This window comes from Tuber melanosporum (assembly GCF_000151645.1).
Source record: "Tuber melanosporum whole genome shotgun sequence assembly, scaffold_55, strain Mel28".
NCBI lineage: Eukaryota > Fungi > Ascomycota > Pezizomycetes > Pezizales > Tuberaceae > Tuber > Tuber melanosporum.
In genome coordinates, this window is record NW_003299101.1 from 93463 (window position 1) to 112442 (window position 18980).

The window sequence follows — 18980 nt, forward strand, 5'->3', positions numbered from 1 at the left end:
AGGGGAACGGTGTCGCGATATCTAGACATTTTAACAAAACTCGACTAAAATTGTATGAGTACTGTACTCGTATCATGAGAAAGCCAACGGCACGATTGAGTTTGTCTCTTTACTGCTTGTGGCCCCCTGTGATCCATCACCGGGTAACCCTTGACTCCCAGTGACCCCTCCGGAAAACTGAATTTGTCTGACGCGCTGGCAAGTTGTCGCGTGAAACTGAGGCCAATGACTACCACCCCAACTACCGCACTAAACTAATCCTCAAGCATATTAACCACGCCTCTGGCTGCTTTTCCTTGCACTATGGGATAAGTTACCGGTAGACGACCTTCTCAGCGCCCTAACCCCGCTCACCCCTTTCCACTCTCTCCTCCGCACTGATACGGTAGAAACCCCGGAAGGTCTAAAATAACTTAGCCCGAACCTCCCCTCGACGGCCTGCGCGGAGACTTGGAACCCGAGACTATGGGATATGCGCATCCCTGGATGGACTGGGATTCGCGCGGTTGATGGTTCTGCTTGAGAGGAAGCATGACGTCATGGGAAGTTGGTGATTTTTAAGTCCATCTGGGTTTGGGCTGTTGTGTTGGTGTTCGGGCAGGCTATGACTGCTTAGGGATTGGTTGTTGGGGGGAGGGGGTTGTTGGGTTAGCCTCGGAAACAGCCTCTTGCAAACCTGCCGACATACTGCTGGTTTAGGGAGAAGCTGTGCTCCGGGGTTGGGCTTGGGGGATTGTCGGGGGCGGGTCGGGGCGGTTGTACTCGTATGATACGGTATGATACTCGTAGTGGGTTACGGGAGTGGGGCGGGTGGGGAGTAGCCTCGGGAGGACTACTCATCATACCCCGGATTTTGTTCTCACGGAGGGATAATGGGTCTTGTGTTTGGCTTGGTTAGTTTTCCCCTTCGGCGGGGTTTTTGTAATCGCGGTTGGGGGCGGGCGATTCCTGGGTTAGACCTTATTTAAACTAAGGTATCGTTGAGATCGGGATGGGTTTGTGCTTTTTTTTGGCAGGCGGGGGGATGATGCGACTGAGCGTTTTTACTTCTTAGTTAAAGGCTAACAACTTAAACTAGATATCCGTCTCAGAGCCATTACAGTAGTCTCGCCGAATCCTGCCTATAGCATAGCCGGACTAAAGCCTGCAACGGACTTCGAACCTACCAGAAATAAAGCTGTCCGCTGCCAGCACCTAGCTTCAACCTCCAGGCTCACCTAACTCAATAGTAACGGCAGGCGTTATGTCACTACCTAGTATAAGTGTCGACGAACATCTCTTATGCCAACGAGGGCGAGCCGAATCTTCCTGAACAATCTCTTTTCTCACACGAAAAGACCCTGTTACAACCCCTCTTGTCATTCCCGGAAACAGTTGAGCACGTATTTTCTCACCACTGAGATAATCACTAGACATCACTCGCTATAGGCCGGCTGCGGCTGCCGGTCGGATTGGAGAGACCGGCTGAAGAGGAACACAGGGTGCTTGGGACTGTGGTCCGAATTGTGGTTTTTTTGTGAAGTTTGTTGTAAAACTGACGGATGAAATATATTCGCCGTCAACAAAGTCCTAAGGAATAGCAGGCCGTTCAGGGTCTACAGACTATGCGGTCAAATGAAGGCGGAGGGTATCAAGCTGTAGGCCTTTGATCACCCACTCGCTAAGGGATTAGATGACATACAGCACGATACAACTTCCTATAAAACCCCGTCCTCACCGCCCAACTTCACTTCGCCTTCCGATATCACACACTACCTTCTTTATCACCATCACAACCGCTCATTACAACTTCACTCATTACAACTTCATTCGTTTCAAGATGCACGCTTCAACTCTCTTTCTTCTCGCCATGAGCGCTCTCACTGCAAGCGCAGCCCCCTCTCCAGCTCCGGTATACGACCACCACGTCGACGGCTACGCCCAGCACCACGAGAAGGAGCCACAGCGCTACAACTTCATCCCGGGATACTACGATGAGAAGCGCTATCACCGCACTCCCAAGAACCCCCCATACGGAAAGGACTATGTGTACGGCGGCGAAGGTTACGGCGGCGAAGGTTACGGCAAAGGCAAAGATGGTTACGGCAAGGGCAAAGATGGTTACGACAAGGGCAAAGATGGGGACGAGTTCAAGAAGCACGAGAGCGAGGAGCACAAACGTAAGGACGACAAGTATTCCAAGAAGTGTGAAGAGAAGGAGGACGAGGTTTACAAGAAAGAAAAGGAGAAGGAGAAGGAGGAGGAGTGCAAGAACTTTGAGGAGTGTGCTGAGTCTAAGGATGAAAAGATCCATGATGAGGAATGCTGCTTTGAGGAGGGATACGGTATTTCCTTCTCCCCCTTTTGGTAGCTTTAGTGGTGGCTGATAGGTGGGTGGATGAACAGGATTCGATAAGGGGGTAAAGTATGACAAATGTTACGGCTACTACCGTGACATGAACAAGAAGTACCACGAGGACGAGCACAAGAAGGATAAACAGGCCGCCAAAAAGGACTACTACCGTTGCGAGGAGGAGGATGAATATAAGAAGTGCGAGGACAAAGAGAAATCCGACAAGTGCGAGGAGTGCGAGGAATGCGACGACAAGTCCTGCAAGGAGTGCGAGGAGAAGGAGAAGAAGGAGAAGAAGGAGAAGAAGGAGAAGGAGAAGGAGAAGTGTGATCACGGCAGTGGGAAGGGCTATTCTTCCAAGCACCACCGCTAAAGCACAGACTTAGAGTGCTCTGCTATGCTGTTTACAGCGCAAGCATATATGCTAGGGGTTTCGGGTATTATGATGGAATTGATGGCCTGGGGGTGCATGAATTTTTATAGATGGGGTCGAACTGTCCATTAGAATTTAAAAAGTTTGGAATTTAGAATAGGGTCTCAAAACACTGACTCCTCCCGTGGTGACAAGGACAGTCCAAGTTTCTAGATTGTGAACGCTGCAGCCAAACGAAATTTCCCATAGGAAAACTACTGACTGCGAATAGGAAATGATTCAACATTGCATCAAGCGGCCGCTTGTCAGTTCTCTACCCTTCGCATTGAGAAGATCTTCAATCAGTGAAGGAATTGGCGACAAAAGCCTTTTTTGGTCAATCTTATACTTGTACTCGAGTGTAGTGCATGTTCCTAGATTCCTACATTCTCAGACGTGGGCCGAGAGGGGGTGGTGGGGATTTAGAATTTAGAGGATGGTTTCTAGATTTTGGTTGGATGTTGGGAAATATGCCTTGGCGCTTCCTAAGTTCCATCCATGATCCTACCGGGAGTCCCTCATTCTGGCCATACTGTCGATCGCCTTCGAGTTTTAGGGTTCTTCGTTTGTAGTAGTAACGGTAGCCATGTGGCGACGGTTGATATTCCGTAGGCAGCCTCCCGCAGCGATCTACATATCCTACGATAAGTCTATCTAATTATTGCGTGCCAGAATTTCAATTCAGCTCTTGGAATTGGATCCGGGTGACTGTATTGTCACAAGACAATACAACAAGCCCAGACAATGAGACCTGAGATCTAAGACTTGGAGAATACAGCCGGGAATCTGCCATTTTCCACTAGCACGCTCCGGGTTCTCACAAACTGAGACAATGCTTCACTGCCATTCTCAAACCCCAAGCCGCTTAATCCCCATCCACCCGCCGGCATCTCTGCCGGCGATTCTCCCCAGGTGTTGATCCAACAGATACCCGCGTTCATCTTCCCGATCACTCTGTGCGCGGTATCTATATCCCTGGTAAAAACTCCCGCCGCTAATCCCAATTCCGTATCATTGGCTCTGCGGACAACCTCCTCTTCTGTCTCATAGGTAAGGATGGACAAGACTGGGCCAAAGATCTCTTCACGGCAAATGAGCATGGAATCGCTACAGTCGGTAAAGATAGTGGGGGCAACAAAGAACCCTTTTTCGAGTCCCTTCCCATCCGGGAGCGAAACGGTTCCCTTCAACCCACCGCAGAGAAGGCGTGCCCTGTCAACCTCCTCTCCATGCCGAATGTAGGTTTTGACTTTCTTAGAATGGCCCTCTGAAACCAACGGGCCAAAATTGACATTGGGGTCCAGTGGGTCTCCCGCACGAATTCCATCCCTAACCCTCTCGAGTAAAAGCTTCTCGAATTTGGATTTGATGGAAGAATGGACAAAGACCCTAGTGCCGTTGGTGCACACCTGACCGCAAGAGTAAAAATTCGCAACCATGGCAGCATCGGCAGCTAGGTTGAGGTCGGCATCAGGGAACACGATGAACGGGGATTTTCCTCCCAGCTCCAGCGTAACATTTTTGAGCGACGAGCCGGCAGCAGAAGAGTAAACCTTTTTCCCGGTTTCAACTTGGCCGGTGAACGAGCTGCCCAGTTAAGTCAGCAAGGGCTGCTATGCAGAGGTGAGGACAGACATTTTAGCTACCCCTGAACAGTTGCTAAGCCAAGCCCCCACACCCCCGCCTCCATGCACAACATTAAATACTCCACTGGGAAGCCCGGCAGTTGTGAAAACCTCAGCGAGGATGTTTGCGGTGAGGGGTGTAACTTCCGATGGTTTGAAGATGAAAGTGTTTCCAGCTGCTAGAGCAGGCGCACACTTCCAAAGTGCTCTAGAAATTTAGAAATGTCAGAATTGAAATGTCGGACATGCGAGAATCCGGGATAGGAAAGGAGGAGAGAAATGAGATGTGCAAGAAGCGTGGGACGCGGAGCAGCTCGGGATACGGAGATGGACTAAAGTTCACATTTGAATTGGGTAATTCCATGCGCCTGTCAACAGTTGAGATGGTCAGAAAATTGGGGCGAAGGGAAGGGGGAGGGAAGGGAAGAGGGGGGAAATTTATCACCAATCCCCACACAAACACCCAATGGCTCCTTGGTAGTGTAGGCCCATGCCTTCTCCCGTAGTCGAATCATTTTCCCTTCCAGGCCACTCAGACAAACACCGGCAAAGTATTCCAGGACATCAGCCCCAGTGGGTACGTCGACAGTGCTTGTCTCAGAGAACGGCTTTCCGGTATCAAGGCTTTCGGCACCGGCAATTTCATCGCTCCTGGCCCGGAGAATCGAAACGGCCTTGTTAAGTATACGAGAACGTTCAATTGGTGTTGTCCTGGACCAAGTCTCGAATGCTTTTGTAGCGGCATCGACGGCATATTGAAGATCCCTCGGTGAAGCCTCGTGTACCCTTGCGAGCGGAGTGCTTGTAGCGGGGTTGGTCGTTGTAAAGAAAGTGGGATTCTCCTCCACAGAAGGGGAAAAGGTACCATTAATGAATAGGCGTTGGTCAGGAAACATGGTTTGTAATTGTAGATAGGTTTGTTGTTTGTTGTGTGAATAGGAGAAGCTGAGGGGAGAAAAGTGACGCAATCCTTTATGACGGGGACTCCGCACAGAATTCCACCATGTCGGCAGCCCAATAATGTTACCCCTTCTCATCGCCTCAAGTCCCGTTGTAACTTATGGCATGGGTTAGAAGAGATAACTCTAGACTACCGGCAAATTTATGTACTGTACTCGTAGGTAAAAGAGATACGGTATCTAGCGTATACCTAAGCATATTACAAGTAAGGCGAAGATGCGGATGACTGTACAGTACATGTACTGTACAGCACAACAAAGCTCGGTTAAAGTCTCGGCAATCCTTTGATTTTGGCCTACCTGTATGAGACGATAATTGACGAATTCCTGTAGACGTATAGAAATCATTTTCTACGCCAAAGGACTACTTGTCGGAATTTCATGAACAGGCATCGCTTCCATAAATTTGGGAACCATACAATCGAGTTCATATCGGCGGGGGATCATATGTGCTTTGTCGGTGATTGAGATGCGAATATACGTCTTCAATTATTCTCATAATAAATTTACCAGACTACCGCACTTGGGTGGGGCACAGTATCTCGTTCGTACCGAGGAAACTAACATATTAGCCCAGGAACAACCAATCATCTCTAGCAGACCGGGCGGGATTGAGGGCAGAAAAAAATAAAGAAAAAGTAGAGCAAAAACTGAACTAACAAATATCTCTGACTTGATTCCACCCCCCCAGAGGGAACCATATACTAGCACTTCAACTATATATCTCGCGGACATTGGCCCCTGTAGTTTTCACAACATGAGCCCCATCAGCGTTCATTGGGGCTCTTTTTCGAAGGGAGGTTTGGGCCGGGCGGTAAGCGGTATAATTCTAGCCCCCAAGTTGGCAGTCGTACGAGTAAGCATCATTGCCGCTGTACGAGTACCAGAGGATGCCTGAATCCGGGAACTATCCGGGTGTAATTTCAAAGGTAGTTTTAATAAAAGCACATAACTTATCATACGACTAAAGTGCGATCCCTCACTTCCATCACGTCCGGCATTAACCCCGGCAGCAAAGCCTCTTTATCCACCTTACACCCAAACTATTACCAATCCCTCAAAAAAAAAAACTTATATGGACATCATATGTCCATTTGGAATCACTAACGATCACTCGTGTAACACCCAGCTTCCATCAGTCATCAAGCTTTGGCGTTAGATTTTGAGGATTTCAAAGGACAATCTAAGATATGACATGGTGCAAAGCACTTAGAAGATGGACCAAGGCCGTGGCATTATGAAATGCCTTGATTGGCTATGGTACAGGGTAGATGATAGGGCCGTGATGGTAATGGCAGAAGTTTTGCAACTTATCATAATTGTAATATATCATTTCTCGTATATGTTTAATTATTATCATCACTTTCACTTCCCTTACCTGCATCATAATATTATCTACCTTATTTTCTTTTTTTTTACTATCAAGTCTTCATCAACTTTAAAGCCTTTTACAGCAAAGATTACACAATCCTCATGATTTACCCTGTACCCTAGCCAATTAAGGCATTTCGTAACGCAATGGCCTTGGTCCACCTTCCAAATGCTTTGTGCCATGCTATAGCCAATGTCCACAGTCGAATCAATGGAAAACTAATTGTGCATGCTTTCATGCATTAAATTACTCTGTAGCCTTGTAGAGGAGTTGCCCTGCTTACCTCCCCATAGGTAAGACTATATAGCTATGATATCATGCCTTGTAAGAACCTCTTCCATCTAATGAGGGTAAACCCAGAGGGTCAAGACCACCCCATCTACAATGTATGATACCTTTATCCACCTTAGATATTTTAAGTACATACTTCTAAAAGGCGGATTCCAGAATATTCAAGATCCTTGTGTGGAGGGGGATTTCAAGATGCCCAGACAGTCTAACAATCCAACCATCACAACATCACCCTACAAAAACGAAATCGGCCCAAAAAGAAATCCCCCTAAAGACAACTCTTGACTGTGGCAGGGTTCGAACCTGCGGCCGTCTGCGATTTTCAACATTGTAAAGCAGACGCGCTTCCACTGCGCCACACAGCCGCTGAACGTCTCGGTGTATTTACGTTATTTAGACTACCTAGTCCGGGGGAGAGGTTGCTCTAGCCTGAGCATTGGGGGCAGGAAGCTGAGGAGATAGCGCCTTCGAATGGCAGTGCTTTTTGGTATCTGGCGGTCTGGTGCTTTGTGTGGTAGGTAGAAAAATATAGGTAAATGACGCAGCCCCCCTCTGGCCCACAAGGCCAGTTCCAAAGCCCATAGCTGTGTCGGCACAGAGTAAGTTGAAGTAGTGCTAGGCTAGCTAGAGAATCCAGAATCTAGGCAGGCCCTATCTAACTAGAGGTCAACCCACTGAACTTAAGAGCACGAATGTCGATCTTTCTGGGACCGAAAACTTGCCTATAATCACCGTTCCTAGGGATTCAAATATAAGAGCTGATGATGGTGTTTGCAGCCAACTTTCGTAAAGTATTCATAAACCGAATTTTCAGTTGTACCCTCTATAGGTGATAGATTCGACCCTGAGACTACGACTGAAATTCGCAACAATCGTGGGAAAGCAGAATGTAATCCTAGATCTGGATTCCCCCCGAAAAAGCTCTGGGTCATATCCTATCACTGGCTATTTTTTAACCTAAAATTGGGGTCACTCACAAGTGCTCCCTACCAGTTAGCTGTAGCAAGCGTGAGCAAGCTCTCCGTTGTGCGGTTTATCATAGTAGAGGAGATATCAGTGAGCCCGCCTCCAAACCTTCCTGCCGGAGCTCTGTACTAAGAATCAATCCACCCAGAATATCATGCGGGAAAGAAGGGAGTAAATATACTAAAACATATGCAACCCAAAGTTCGTCTAAGTGTTTCTGCCTTCACCTACCGTTCTAACATGAAGTAAAGATGTTAGAAAATTCCTCAAAAAAAGGAAATACAAGGCTAGCATCCTAGATCCGCAGAACTTTCCAATGGCAACACCATCACTCCCAGGCATCTTCCCCCATCACACCACCCGGGCCTTGAACTCCGCCAGGCTCACCCATGTCCCATCTCCGAGCCCCCCTCTGTGCCGATATTCGCGACCCGTTCAGCTCGCAAAATATTGCTCGCCTTCCAGCCGGGATTGTGTGGGGAAACTAAATCAGACGAAACCTCTCTCCGGGGTATACTAAAACCACGCAAGTGTCTTATCTTGACAGTCAAATCCCCCTAGGTAGCTTGTAAACCCCCTTTGTAGATGCGCTCCAGAAACTACTGTACCCTTCAAAATTGGGTTTTCTGGGTAACAGGGGTTTTTATTGGGTTGGACTAAGGTGGGTGAGTCGGTCCTTATCTAGGTTGGTCTTCGACTGTGTTTAAGTATGGTATCTCCCAACTCGGGGGGAACCATTTCGAAGAATGGGCCAACCCCTGGGGTAGGAAGCACGAATACTGATATCTCATAGTACTCCTAAAGCAGAGGTGAGATCACGAGACAGACTGTGCGTGGTCACGTTCGCTTGAAATACAGGCTGGAACCGACACTGCCTACTACTAAGCTGGTCAACTATCACGATATAAGCAAAGACCTCCAGGCAGGTCTCTCAGGGATCTTATAAACCTACCAAGCGATCCTTTCCTGGAATGCCAGGGGTTCGTTCCATAAGCCTTCTCCTGCCAGGGGTACCGTGCGTCTGGAAAACTGGTGATTCCCCGCACCGACTCCATGAACGCAACAGGAAGAGGGTGTGATAACACGCCAATTATTATATTACTCATATCATATAAGTCCAGATAGCATGACCCAGGTTATGGGTGTGTTGTCGGGTGTATTGTTTATCATTATCACCCAACCCTTCCAAAGCCTCGGGCTTAGTTTCCTTGACCCAGGTTCTTTTTTGGATCGGGGTATGCTCCTTTCCTTGGGTTCTAGGATTGGCAAGACTTCCCTATTGTTACAGCAGATATGATACCTAACAGGAAAAACTTTGTTCCTCTGCAATACCTAAAAGGAGTGTTCTCGTGTTCAAAAAGAACCCCCCAAATAGGTCCATAATGAGCCGCTCCGAAAACACCTCGTATGTGCCCAACTTATTTTTAGTTTTAGCCCCCGTCACCGGGAAGTTGCCTCCTTGATTTCGAGTTGAGTTGATTCTAGAACTTCCTTCCCCGACATCGGCGACCTCTTTCTCCAGCCAATTTCACTACCTTTGTATATCGGTGGCATTTTGTGCTGGACTAACACCTTCATTCAGAGTTTGCTACATCCATCTACTCTCACGTTCCATTGCTATTCATTCTTCACAGCATTTCCCATATTTCCTAATCTAAGCGCATCATCTTAAGTCACTCGGAATGTATTGTCGCATGTGTGGGCAGCAGTGTGGTGTCTTTTCATTTTGTCTAGTGTTTCGATTAGCCACTATCGCGGCACCAAACACTGCCATGCGATCGCAAGTATTTGGATCTGCTCCTTCCAAACGATCAACAAAACTAACAAAAACAAACAACGCGATTAGGTGATGATTCCCGTCCTATTCCTGGTGCACCACCCCTCACAACTCGTCACTCGTATCCTTCGCCCCCCGCACTCGATTGGTGCTATCGATAGATTAATCTTTCGATCTATCCCGGCAATGCCAATGTGCAAAAGCAAGGCAAACATATATATTCCCCTCAGCCCAGCTCCCATCTATGATTTGTCGATTCCCGTCTGACTGATCCTGCACCAGGTGCCTCCCCCCCCGATGGCCTCCGTTTTCACCTCATGTATTCATTCACACTTACCTAGAATGGTGTAAGCATATGGGTGGTGCATGCCGCGCGAGCGATGATCGATCCCGGAAGTGCCAGTTCGGGTGCGCCTTGGAAATATTATCGTTGGTTGAAACGACATCGCCTCTTGGAATCGCCCATGTGGTCCAGTAACGATCGTGGATGCTCCGGATTATTGGCTGCTCAGAATCAACCTCGCCGAGCACAAGGAATAGGCGTGTCGTATAGAGTAGGTTGTAACCTTGAGAATGCTATTACACAGTCGCCTTTCGGTGGTGGCGACGGAGTCTCCGGGCCTTCTTGTCAGCAATGCTAGATTCCCGGAGACTGGTGATCTGATGTGACCAACCGACCAGCCCTACCCCGGCGTGATTACCCGTGCGTGGGTCGCTTCTATGAGGGGTTTTCGTCATTTTTGTTTTGTCCTGTGGTTTATTAATTGCCTGTTTCTACGCTGTTGCGATACGGGAAGGTGCCATGACTACAGTTTTGGCTCGAGCGATAGACTAGAATATTCCCTCAGTCGGGTTTGATGGACCCTCGACACAGTGTTATTCCGCTACGCCTGGTTTTCCTTCTATGGAGTTCTGATGCGGAACATATATTGGTCTAGTTCCCGGAGTTCTGTTGTATCCATTCAAACAGTTAGCCAAAGGAATCCGCAGGGACTGAAACAAGGAGTTCAACAGAGAACATCCTATTAATAAGTGTGCTCGTAGCTCAAACCCGTACCGGGTACCCTAAGCTGTTGGCCATGGGAACTCACGATCATCGATTCGATTCGCCAAAATGCTATTAAAATGCTACAACAGTCGCACTTTTGTAATTTTATGTCACCGGCATTTCTTGAAACTTGCCGGCCGTTAACTTCAATAATTCATGGGATACCTCTCGTAGTGAGCGCACTAAAAGTTATAATGCATTATATTTAAAACACTCCACCTCTTCCACCCAAATCTACACCCTAAACTCCTAAGTACAGTTCTTGGGCCGCGCGCTCCACCTAAGATGGTGAGCGATAACAGCAGAAATTCAATACTCGAGTGACACATTATGAGCGCGCTGCCCGCAAACCGTGGCAGCACATGGCTCCAACGGGGCTAAAGAAGGTCACACCCCGCGCCACGGCAGCCCACCGCAACGGTAACAAAACTAGCCAAAGTCTGGTCCTTGGACTGAACTGAACCCTTGAGGGTTATGCTCGGGAAATTCCAGTTACGGGCCAACATATTTCTTTTCCTGTGAATCCCGTGGTGTTGTTTTAGGTAACTTGTTACTTGTACCTATACGAGTACAGGGCCAACATTGATAGCTAGGTGATACTCGAGTATCGTAAGGAGATCCTTTATGCGGAAAATGCGGGTTAGGCGCATGTGGAAATGAATGTTTTGACCCACATCTGCTCCTGTGGTATCATAGAGGGAGTTGTGAATCGACGGGGATGTTGCAGTGACATGGGAGTACCGGTTACGGTATTGCTGCCGAATTCAGTTTTCACTTTCGGTGATGGGGAAGAGTATCATACTCGAGTAGAGGGTCGTTTACCGTGTTTGGGGTGCAGTTCGGCACTTTGCGGGTTGGGTTTGTCTGCGGTTTTTCGCACCCATGCCCGTCATTAGTGCGATGTTTGCTGGGGCGATTGAGGGAATACGGCTGAATCTATTTCACCGGTCCCAGGGGTGTCCACTAACGGTGAAAGGAACCTCGCAATGCCACGGAGCAAGATTCCAGAGTCCTATGAAACACTAGAGGTTCGTTTATTTGTATTTGCGGGTGGATGATCTACTCGAGTATGCAATATACAGCCCGAGGATTTAGAAGGGTCCGAGTGAAGGGGAATACGCGCATACTGTATTTGGTATATTGGGGTGGAGTGCCGGTATAGTGAGTCCGGGAAATGGGTGCTCGTGGGTCACGGTGATATGGTACCGGGACGGCGGGATGGACTCGGGTCTCGGCATGCCGACCACTCCTGTTTGCATTCTTTCCCCACACCTTCCTTTCCTCCCATTGCACGCATTCCCGACCATTCACCACTCGCCTTTCCCTAGCGTGCTCTCACAACCACTCGGGCCGCTCTTTCAGATTCCGACCGAGATGGCAAGCGCTCGCCTCGATGGGACCCGCTCGAAAAAGAAACAATCCTCCCACCGAATAGCACTCGAGTACAATTCGAGCAGCAAATCACAAAACCGGTAGAATAAACCCAAACTTAAAAATAAAAATTTAATAAAGGAAACACAGAGTGGGGAAAAAAAGAAAATGTGCGGAAGTCTCAAATACGAGTAGACTGTTCTGCCATTAGGGTGAGCAAAAGCCCGGGGGTTAGAAACGAGCAGCGCGCTGGTGCTTTGAAATATCTCGGCGCTGCAATTGGTCCTGGGAGGCCATTTCGTTGTTTATGCAATGCATGCACGATCATTGGTGTGGGACGGGGGCCGCCATCTGATTCGACGAGGGATATTTCCCTCCCCCCAGCTTCTTTATTTATTCCAGTCACGATGCGAGAGGGTGCGGTGGATGCGATTTAGGAGCACTCGTACTCGAGTACAGGCAGGGCAATTCGATCTCGATGGGGTATCATGTTTTGGAAGACGCAATTAGTTGTGTTACAACATGAGTGCTCCCATGAGTTGGATGGCGGTACTCGAGTAGGATGTGGGGATAATACCGTACTCGAGTATGATACGACGGGGGAAGCGATAGTAGATGCTGGTGTTGGAGCTGGTCAGGTTGGCTGCAAGGTAATAAATATGGAGAAGGGAATGCACTGTACTTGTACTCGAGTACCATACAGAGCCATATTCTTGAGGCTGCCTTCTTACGCAGCAAATACGAAGTGCTGCTTGAGGATGTCTGAGGCTATGATACCTCACGAATGCAATCGCTCCTTCGTGCTAAAGAATGCCCCAGTTACGAGGCTTACCGTACTGTAAGTACAGGATGATACCGATGCTGGCGGCGATTGCCACGGTCACCGTACGTATCGATAACGGGTTACTCTCACTTAGCATAAGCTATCCAACTGTCCCGATGGGAATCCATCGAGTGGCTTATGTATCTACGAGTACATTCTTGGAGCATGCTCAGGTCGGTAGCATGCGGCGTATCCTGTATGCGCTGCGGAAGAGTCATCGATGATAATTCTGGAGAGAGTTCAAATTAACTACCGGTATGGGCTGTGAAGAAGGTTCTCTCGTTCGTGCAGTTGTAATGAGGCTCTTCGCATAGATGCTACCAAAGAGAGAGTGCCAGACAACAAACCATCTCTGTTCTGAGGGTGCTTGAGGAGGGAGAAGGGATCTGTTGGTGCCTTCCTTTTTACGTGTCGCCGGTTGCTAGGAAGGAATCACTCGGCTGATGATGATGGAATGCTTCTTCGTCTTCTCCTCCCCCTTCGCTTTCCCCTCCTTTGATCAAAGCCTTGCCATGCTTCCTTTCCACTCATTAGATGAAGCAAGCCATTTATTTACGTTGCCCGAGTGCAAACATATCTTTGGCTGCAACTGTTCGAGCATGGATCCGATGGAGAAATAACGGTCCCAATTTGATAAAATATTGCGAATGTTAGTCATCACACGTACTCGGGGAATTGTTTTCCTTCAGTAGTGATAAACCACGTCACGCTGCACGTCGAAGGGGTTTTGGTGAGGGGGTGGATTAAGGAGAAATACGGTGAACGAGTGAGCTTTTGAATTGAGAGCAAAAAGGGTGTGAGTGGAATGAACGAGGAAGGGAGGGAGAAGGAAAAAAGAAAAGAAAAAGCGTGTGGCAGAGCAACAAGCATCTGCACCAACATCACCATCAGTGGCAGAGGGGAAAGTAAAATAAAAATAAAAATAATAATAATAAAAATAAAGACGCCGCCAGACCAGAGGAAACTCCGCATACCAATGCGAGATACTATCATCTCTTTCCTTTTTTCATGGCCCCAATCGCAAAGATCATTTCTTTCCAATCAGTGGATTGAATGTAGGAAGCACCTTCGCCGACAGTCATCGCCTACCCACTGCGCTGTACTATTTTTCCTGTTTCCCGGTCCAACTTCCCCTCCCCTCCCTCCTACTTCTCCCCTTCCATCCCCTCCTTCCGTCCCTTTCCCCTTCTCCCCTCTTCACACCTTTGGCCTCGTCTTCTCACTGCGAGCATTTTTATTTTTATACCTTACTCCCCTTCACTTACTCCCCTTCACTTACTCCCCTTCCCTTTCTTCCTCCTATCTTATCACTGCCCCCTAGGTAGCGGATGGTTTGATTATATCCGACAGGCTTTGGTTTAACATTTCAACCTCCTAACTGATATTTGGAGCATTGTGATCACTCCTTTAGCCCCTGCCCAGCAATCTTCCATATCGTGATAGCTCTCCCAGCCATCGGGCGTCGCCACGGTGAAGATGTCAAGCTCTTACGGAGCCCAGCCCTCCTCACCTTTTTATGCCCACCAGCCGCAACAGCCGTTGCACACCAATCATGGAGCCCCACCCCCGCAGCACCAGCACCAGCAATCATCTTATGTAGCGACTTCTCCGGACTCCGCCCACGGTTATCCCCCCTCACCTCCGCAGCAAGCTCCACCGAGACCGCACACGACTGCGCCGTACCCCGGCTCTAGCTTTGGCCCCCCACTCTCTGCAGGGCCCAATGGTTATTACCAGCAGTTTCCGCCGCAGCAGCAACAATCCCAACAGGGCTACCACCCTCAGCAACAGCAACCACAGCAAGCAACATCCGATTACGGGAGCCCGCAACAACAACCCCAACAACCGAGAAATTACTATACCCAAGCCCCGGCTGCTCCAGCACCACCGGCACCATCTGCGGGATACGCTTCGGATATTCCACATATTGCGAGCAGTCATGGAGTGCCACCGGAAGTAGTACAGAAACTTGCAGCCGACTTGATGAGGAGTATCCAGCAATCTAAGATACCACCGCCGACAGTTGCTCCTGTCGGGCCTCCCCCAAGACTCGATCACCCCGCCCCGCCTGGGGGGGTACAAGCCCCCAGTATGGGACCACCGCCACAACCGCCGCCGACGCAGCAGCAGCAACAGCCCCCCCAAATGCCAATTCCCGGTTCTTTTCCTTCCTACGCTCCAGCTCCTGCCCCACAGGAACCCCCGCAGGTCCCTCACCACCAATGGCGACAGCAACAGCAGCAACAGCCACAAGGATACCCTCCGCAGCAAGGGTACTTTCCACCGCAACCGGTGCCTGCCAGTTCCGCTTCGTCGGCTCCACCCCCAGTTGACCTTAAGGGCCCACCGCTAGGCCCTAGTCACCCCCAGATGCAGCAACGACAGAACGACAACCCGCGTCGCGAGGCTACCCAGCGATATAGGTCAAATACTACCTCAACTCATCACAGCCACGCATCAACGCCGCCAACCTCGACTTCTTCTGGTCCCGCTGCTAAACCCACGAAAATGGAAGATGGAAATATTCATTATGAAACGTGGGGAGATTTGGTTGATCATGGGCACGGAAAGGAGCCAATGCCGAAGGAGAAGTTGGTGCGTTTGTTCCGGGAAATTGCAAATTATATCGTAAGTTTATCTCTGCGCCATGCCATATATTTCGGGTTAACTTCTGGTAGATCAAAGAACGAACGCCAGCAGGGAGCATCGTCATCACTCCTGAAAAGATGGTCGATTTTTATGCGGTAAATGCTGTGGATGGCGACGATCATATGAATTGGAAAGGTTGATATATACCGGTTTCCCGATACCTTGTGAAGGCATTTGTTAACCCGCTTCTCTAACCTAGGTTACTTCACCAACCGGACAGACTCCTCCTTATCTTCCATTTATAGGGTCTTGGGCTGCGAGCACTTTTATGTCCCCATCAGTCGTGAGCAGAAGCCCACTATTCCGGCTCTGACTCCTCAGGGTTTTGAAACATGGATGTTTACTCAGCTCATGACTCACCCTTCGCGTGAGGCGGCTCGGATACAGAAAGTCGTGGCATCGTGGCCGATTCACGACACGAAGGAGGGTCGGAGATTCCCGAAATCCATTCCAAGATGCTGTTTCCCCGAGAAGGAGGACTCGGTGATTTTCCAGGGATGGTGGCGAGTATGGGAAGAGTTTCCGCCTGATTTTGAAGACGAAGAGGAGGAGCAAGCTCCTTTGGCTCTACCGGCGCCAGGCGATAGTAATGGTAACAGATACTACGGGCCTCCTCCGCTCCACGGTCCCCTATCGGGAGCCGATTACGCCACCGCCACACCAATGGCCAGGAAGAAAACCCAACAGAAATATCCGCCTAACCCACAGGATATGAATGATGATGAGTTGGATGCATTTATTGAGAGCGGAAAGGATAAACCTCCTCCGATGGAAAGACACCGTAAGCCCTATGCATCTAGTACCGGGAATCCTGGATGGAAAGAAGAACTAAACCCTCGTCCTACTCTCGGTGAAGACAAAGCATCCTCGACACGGAACGGCCCTCCACCACCATCTCGCCCGCATACCTCTCATGGCCATCATTCATCACGAGATGCTCGAGAGTTCCGAGAAGAACCATACGCGAAACCAAGCCCCGATAGAGACCCCCGTGACCCTAGAGATCCGAGAGATCCTAGAGACCCAAGGGAGACGCGAGACCCACGGGATTTGTCGGATTTACCCGAGGCTCCACTCCGGAGTAAGTCAACCCGTCGTGGCCATCAACGAGAGCGTTCCGAATATCGCCGCCCTCACCCTCATCGACACTCCCACTCCCACCACCGCGGTGGCGGTCGGCGCGACCGATCTCCTGCGGATGAGCATGACCCAGAGTGGTCTGGGTCGAGTGGGGTATCTGCCCAAACCCCCACCAGTGCCCCCGACGCTGGTGTCCCCATACCAGGTGCCACTCCCGCCCCACCTCCCCTAGACGCTCAAGACCGACGGCCTCGTGCCCAGCGCAAGGCAGATGAAGTTGCCCGAGTTGCACGTCAGCAGGAGGAGCTTCTCCGCGGGTATGGGCCCCCTGGGCGCTATGAACCCCCTGCCGATGCATACGAGTATAACCCCTCTTTTCTCCATTCTCTATTTTCCTTTACATAACGAACCTGATGCTTATAAATTGTGACAGATATGATGAGTTTGCGGGGCCGCCGCGGGGGCGGGGGGAGAGGGATGATAGGAGGGTGGCCGAGTACGCCTATCAGGATGAGTATGACAGGGACCGACGCGCGCAGCCCGGGGGCGGGGCGGGGGTTGGTAGACGCAGTAGTCATTATGGCGGGGACAGGGGAAGGGCGAGAGATCGCTCTTCGTACTGGGCCCCATGATGATGATGATCCAAGATTTGGATGGGCCATATGGGCAGCGATGGCGGTTGCCGCTTGGTTGTGAGATGATACGATGTTGGTTTCTTGTCTTCCCCCTTTCATCTTTCATCACTGGAGGTAAAAGCTTTTGTGTCGTGGCTCTGGCTCTTGTTTTCCCGGGCCTTTTTCCTATTCGAGCGTGTTTTAGTATTATTTCGTTTCATCATTTTTTCACTGGTCGTGATATGTATGCCCTCTTCATTTCTATACGCCTGGTGTTTCTTTATGATATGAACGAGTTGATAGCCTGGGTAGTTATTTTCTTTGGAATCCATTTTTCTTTTCTTTTTTCAATTTCGATTGTCTTGGTGGGATAGCATAGTGTACGATACACTGAAAAGCTGAATGGTGAATATCATTGCCGTATTCTGGATCAAGGTTTTTCTTGTGACGTCTTCGGAAGCACCTCACGATGCGTTGTTGAGAGCAAGATGAGTAATTTTTTATGTGCTAAGTTAGGTGCGAAGGCGGATAAAATTATTTTGAGAACTTGGTCTTTTGGTAAAATACCTAGGAAGTATCTCCTAAAATTTGGCGCAAGGTGCAACTTGGTCCTCTCCAGGCCTCCAGGACTGAAGTTCACGCGTGAGGTCACCTTTGATCACTCGAAACTACCAGAACTTTCGCGATCGTGCGAAGCTTCCGATTACCAAACGTTCCATGCATCCGCTGTTTTTGTGAAAAACCCTTGTAGTCCTTCGACAAAACCGATAAGGTGTGTGTGTGTCCAATGTCCAGCCACCTGTACAGCTTTCTCCCCACTGTGATCTCTCCTTGGAAAGCTTCAGGCATAGTTTGACCGCCCACCCCGGTTTTGGACTTCAAAATCCGCGTTTTGATCTGGGCTTAGAGTGGATCATAATTTCTAGCCCGGACTTTCGAACCCCTGCTTAACCCTGGAGAAAAACTTTCCACAAACCTACTATGATATCGGAGTATTTTTCCTTCTCCTTATCCTCATATCTGTTACGAAAACGATCAAAGGTTAACGAAAGTCTACATCTAGATCCTGGTGTGAGTCTAGGCTTTCAAGTTTTGGGATTTTTCTTCTGATGTTCGGACTTGAGGTCCAAATCCTAGCTAGTCCGGGCGCACCAAATCGGGCCATAGGTTTCCCTGAATACGCTTTCAAGCATCCTACCTTATCATCTAAAAAACCCAGGGGCTGTTAGGGTCGCCATCGATTGAGCAGTTCGTCATCTCAAAACGCGTTTACTAAAATTTGAAGACTACGTCTTGAAACCGACCCGCTGCCGAGCGGTCTGGGAAGAAAAAATTTCAAAATGCGTTTGAAAACCGCTCTGTGCCGGGAATTCGGCTTGGTGATATGTCCTTTGACGTGGCACCAACACCTTTTAGCGTGGTCTTGTAAATGCAAAAACCGTTTTTAAAACGAGGATATCCCAAGCACTTCGGGTATGTCAAGTCGTGTTTTGAGACGACGAACCACTCGCTCAGTTGCTGGCCGGAGAGCTCGTGAGCCGCTAACCTCATGCCCTCCCTGTATGCTGTGGCTCCGAGTTTTGATATTTTACCATTTGAGCGGATTCTATCGGTTTTAGGTGATGGCTCAGAGGAACCTTATTTGGTGAGGGTTGGAGTTT

At 49.3% G+C, this 18980-nt stretch overlaps 3 protein-coding genes; 2 read left to right on the forward strand and 1 right to left on the reverse strand.

The window, feature by feature from the left end:
• Nucleotides 1-254: 254 nt before the first annotated feature.
• Nucleotides 255-2862, forward strand: GSTUM_00009283001 (uncharacterized protein). XM_002840600.2 has 4 exons: nucleotides 255-893; nucleotides 1079-2324; nucleotides 2386-2599; nucleotides 2658-2862. The coding sequence occupies exons 2-4, from the start codon at nucleotides 1673-1675 to the stop codon at nucleotides 2716-2718; spliced, it is 927 nt and encodes a 308-aa protein (XP_002840646.1). The 5' UTR covers nucleotides 255-893; nucleotides 1079-1672; the 3' UTR covers nucleotides 2719-2862.
• Nucleotides 2863-3418: 556 nt separating this feature from the next.
• Nucleotides 3419-5480, reverse strand: GSTUM_00009284001 (uncharacterized protein). XM_002840601.2 has 4 exons: nucleotides 4815-5480; nucleotides 4713-4737; nucleotides 4380-4577; nucleotides 3419-4331 (listed from the first exon to the last, which is right to left on the reverse strand). The coding sequence occupies exons 1-4, from the start codon at nucleotides 5263-5265 to the stop codon at nucleotides 3503-3505; spliced, it is 1503 nt and encodes a 500-aa protein (XP_002840647.1). The 5' UTR covers nucleotides 5266-5480; the 3' UTR covers nucleotides 3419-3502.
• A 9641-nt stretch (nucleotides 5481-15121) lies between these two features.
• GSTUM_00009286001 (uncharacterized protein) lies at nucleotides 15122-17742 on the forward strand (the record flags this gene model as incomplete). XM_002840602.2 has 4 exons in its annotated part: nucleotides 15122-15604; nucleotides 15655-15760; nucleotides 15825-17067; nucleotides 17139-17742. 4 exons carry the CDS (start codon nucleotides 15122-15124, stop codon nucleotides 17335-17337), a joined length of 2031 nt encoding a protein of 676 aa, XP_002840648.1. The 3' UTR covers nucleotides 17338-17742.
• Between the last annotated feature and the right edge of the window lie 1238 nt (nucleotides 17743-18980).

Coding starts and splice junctions, on each gene's coding strand:
- GSTUM_00009283001 (XM_002840600.2), top strand. CDS start 1,673: ATGACATACAGCACGATACAACTTCCTATAAAACCCCGTCCTCACCGC. Junction 2,325..2,385: donor CTGCTTTGAGGAGGGATACG/GTATTTCCTTCT, acceptor GTGGATGAACAG/GATTCGATAAGGGGGTAAAG. Junction 2,600..2,657: donor GACGACAAGTCCTGCAAGGA/GTGCGAGGAGAA, acceptor GAGAAGGAGAAG/TGTGATCACGGCAGTGGGAA.
- GSTUM_00009284001 (XM_002840601.2), bottom strand. CDS start 5,265: ATGTTTCCTGACCAACGCCTATTCATTAATGGTACCTTTTCCCCTTCT. Junction 4,578..4,712: donor TGGAATTACCCAATTCAAAT/GTGAACTTTAGT, acceptor CTAAATTTCTAG/AGCACTTTGGAAGTGTGCGC. Junction 4,332..4,379: donor TGTTCAGGGGTAGCTAAAAT/GTCTGTCCTCAC, acceptor TTAACTGGGCAG/CTCGTTCACCGGCCAAGTTG.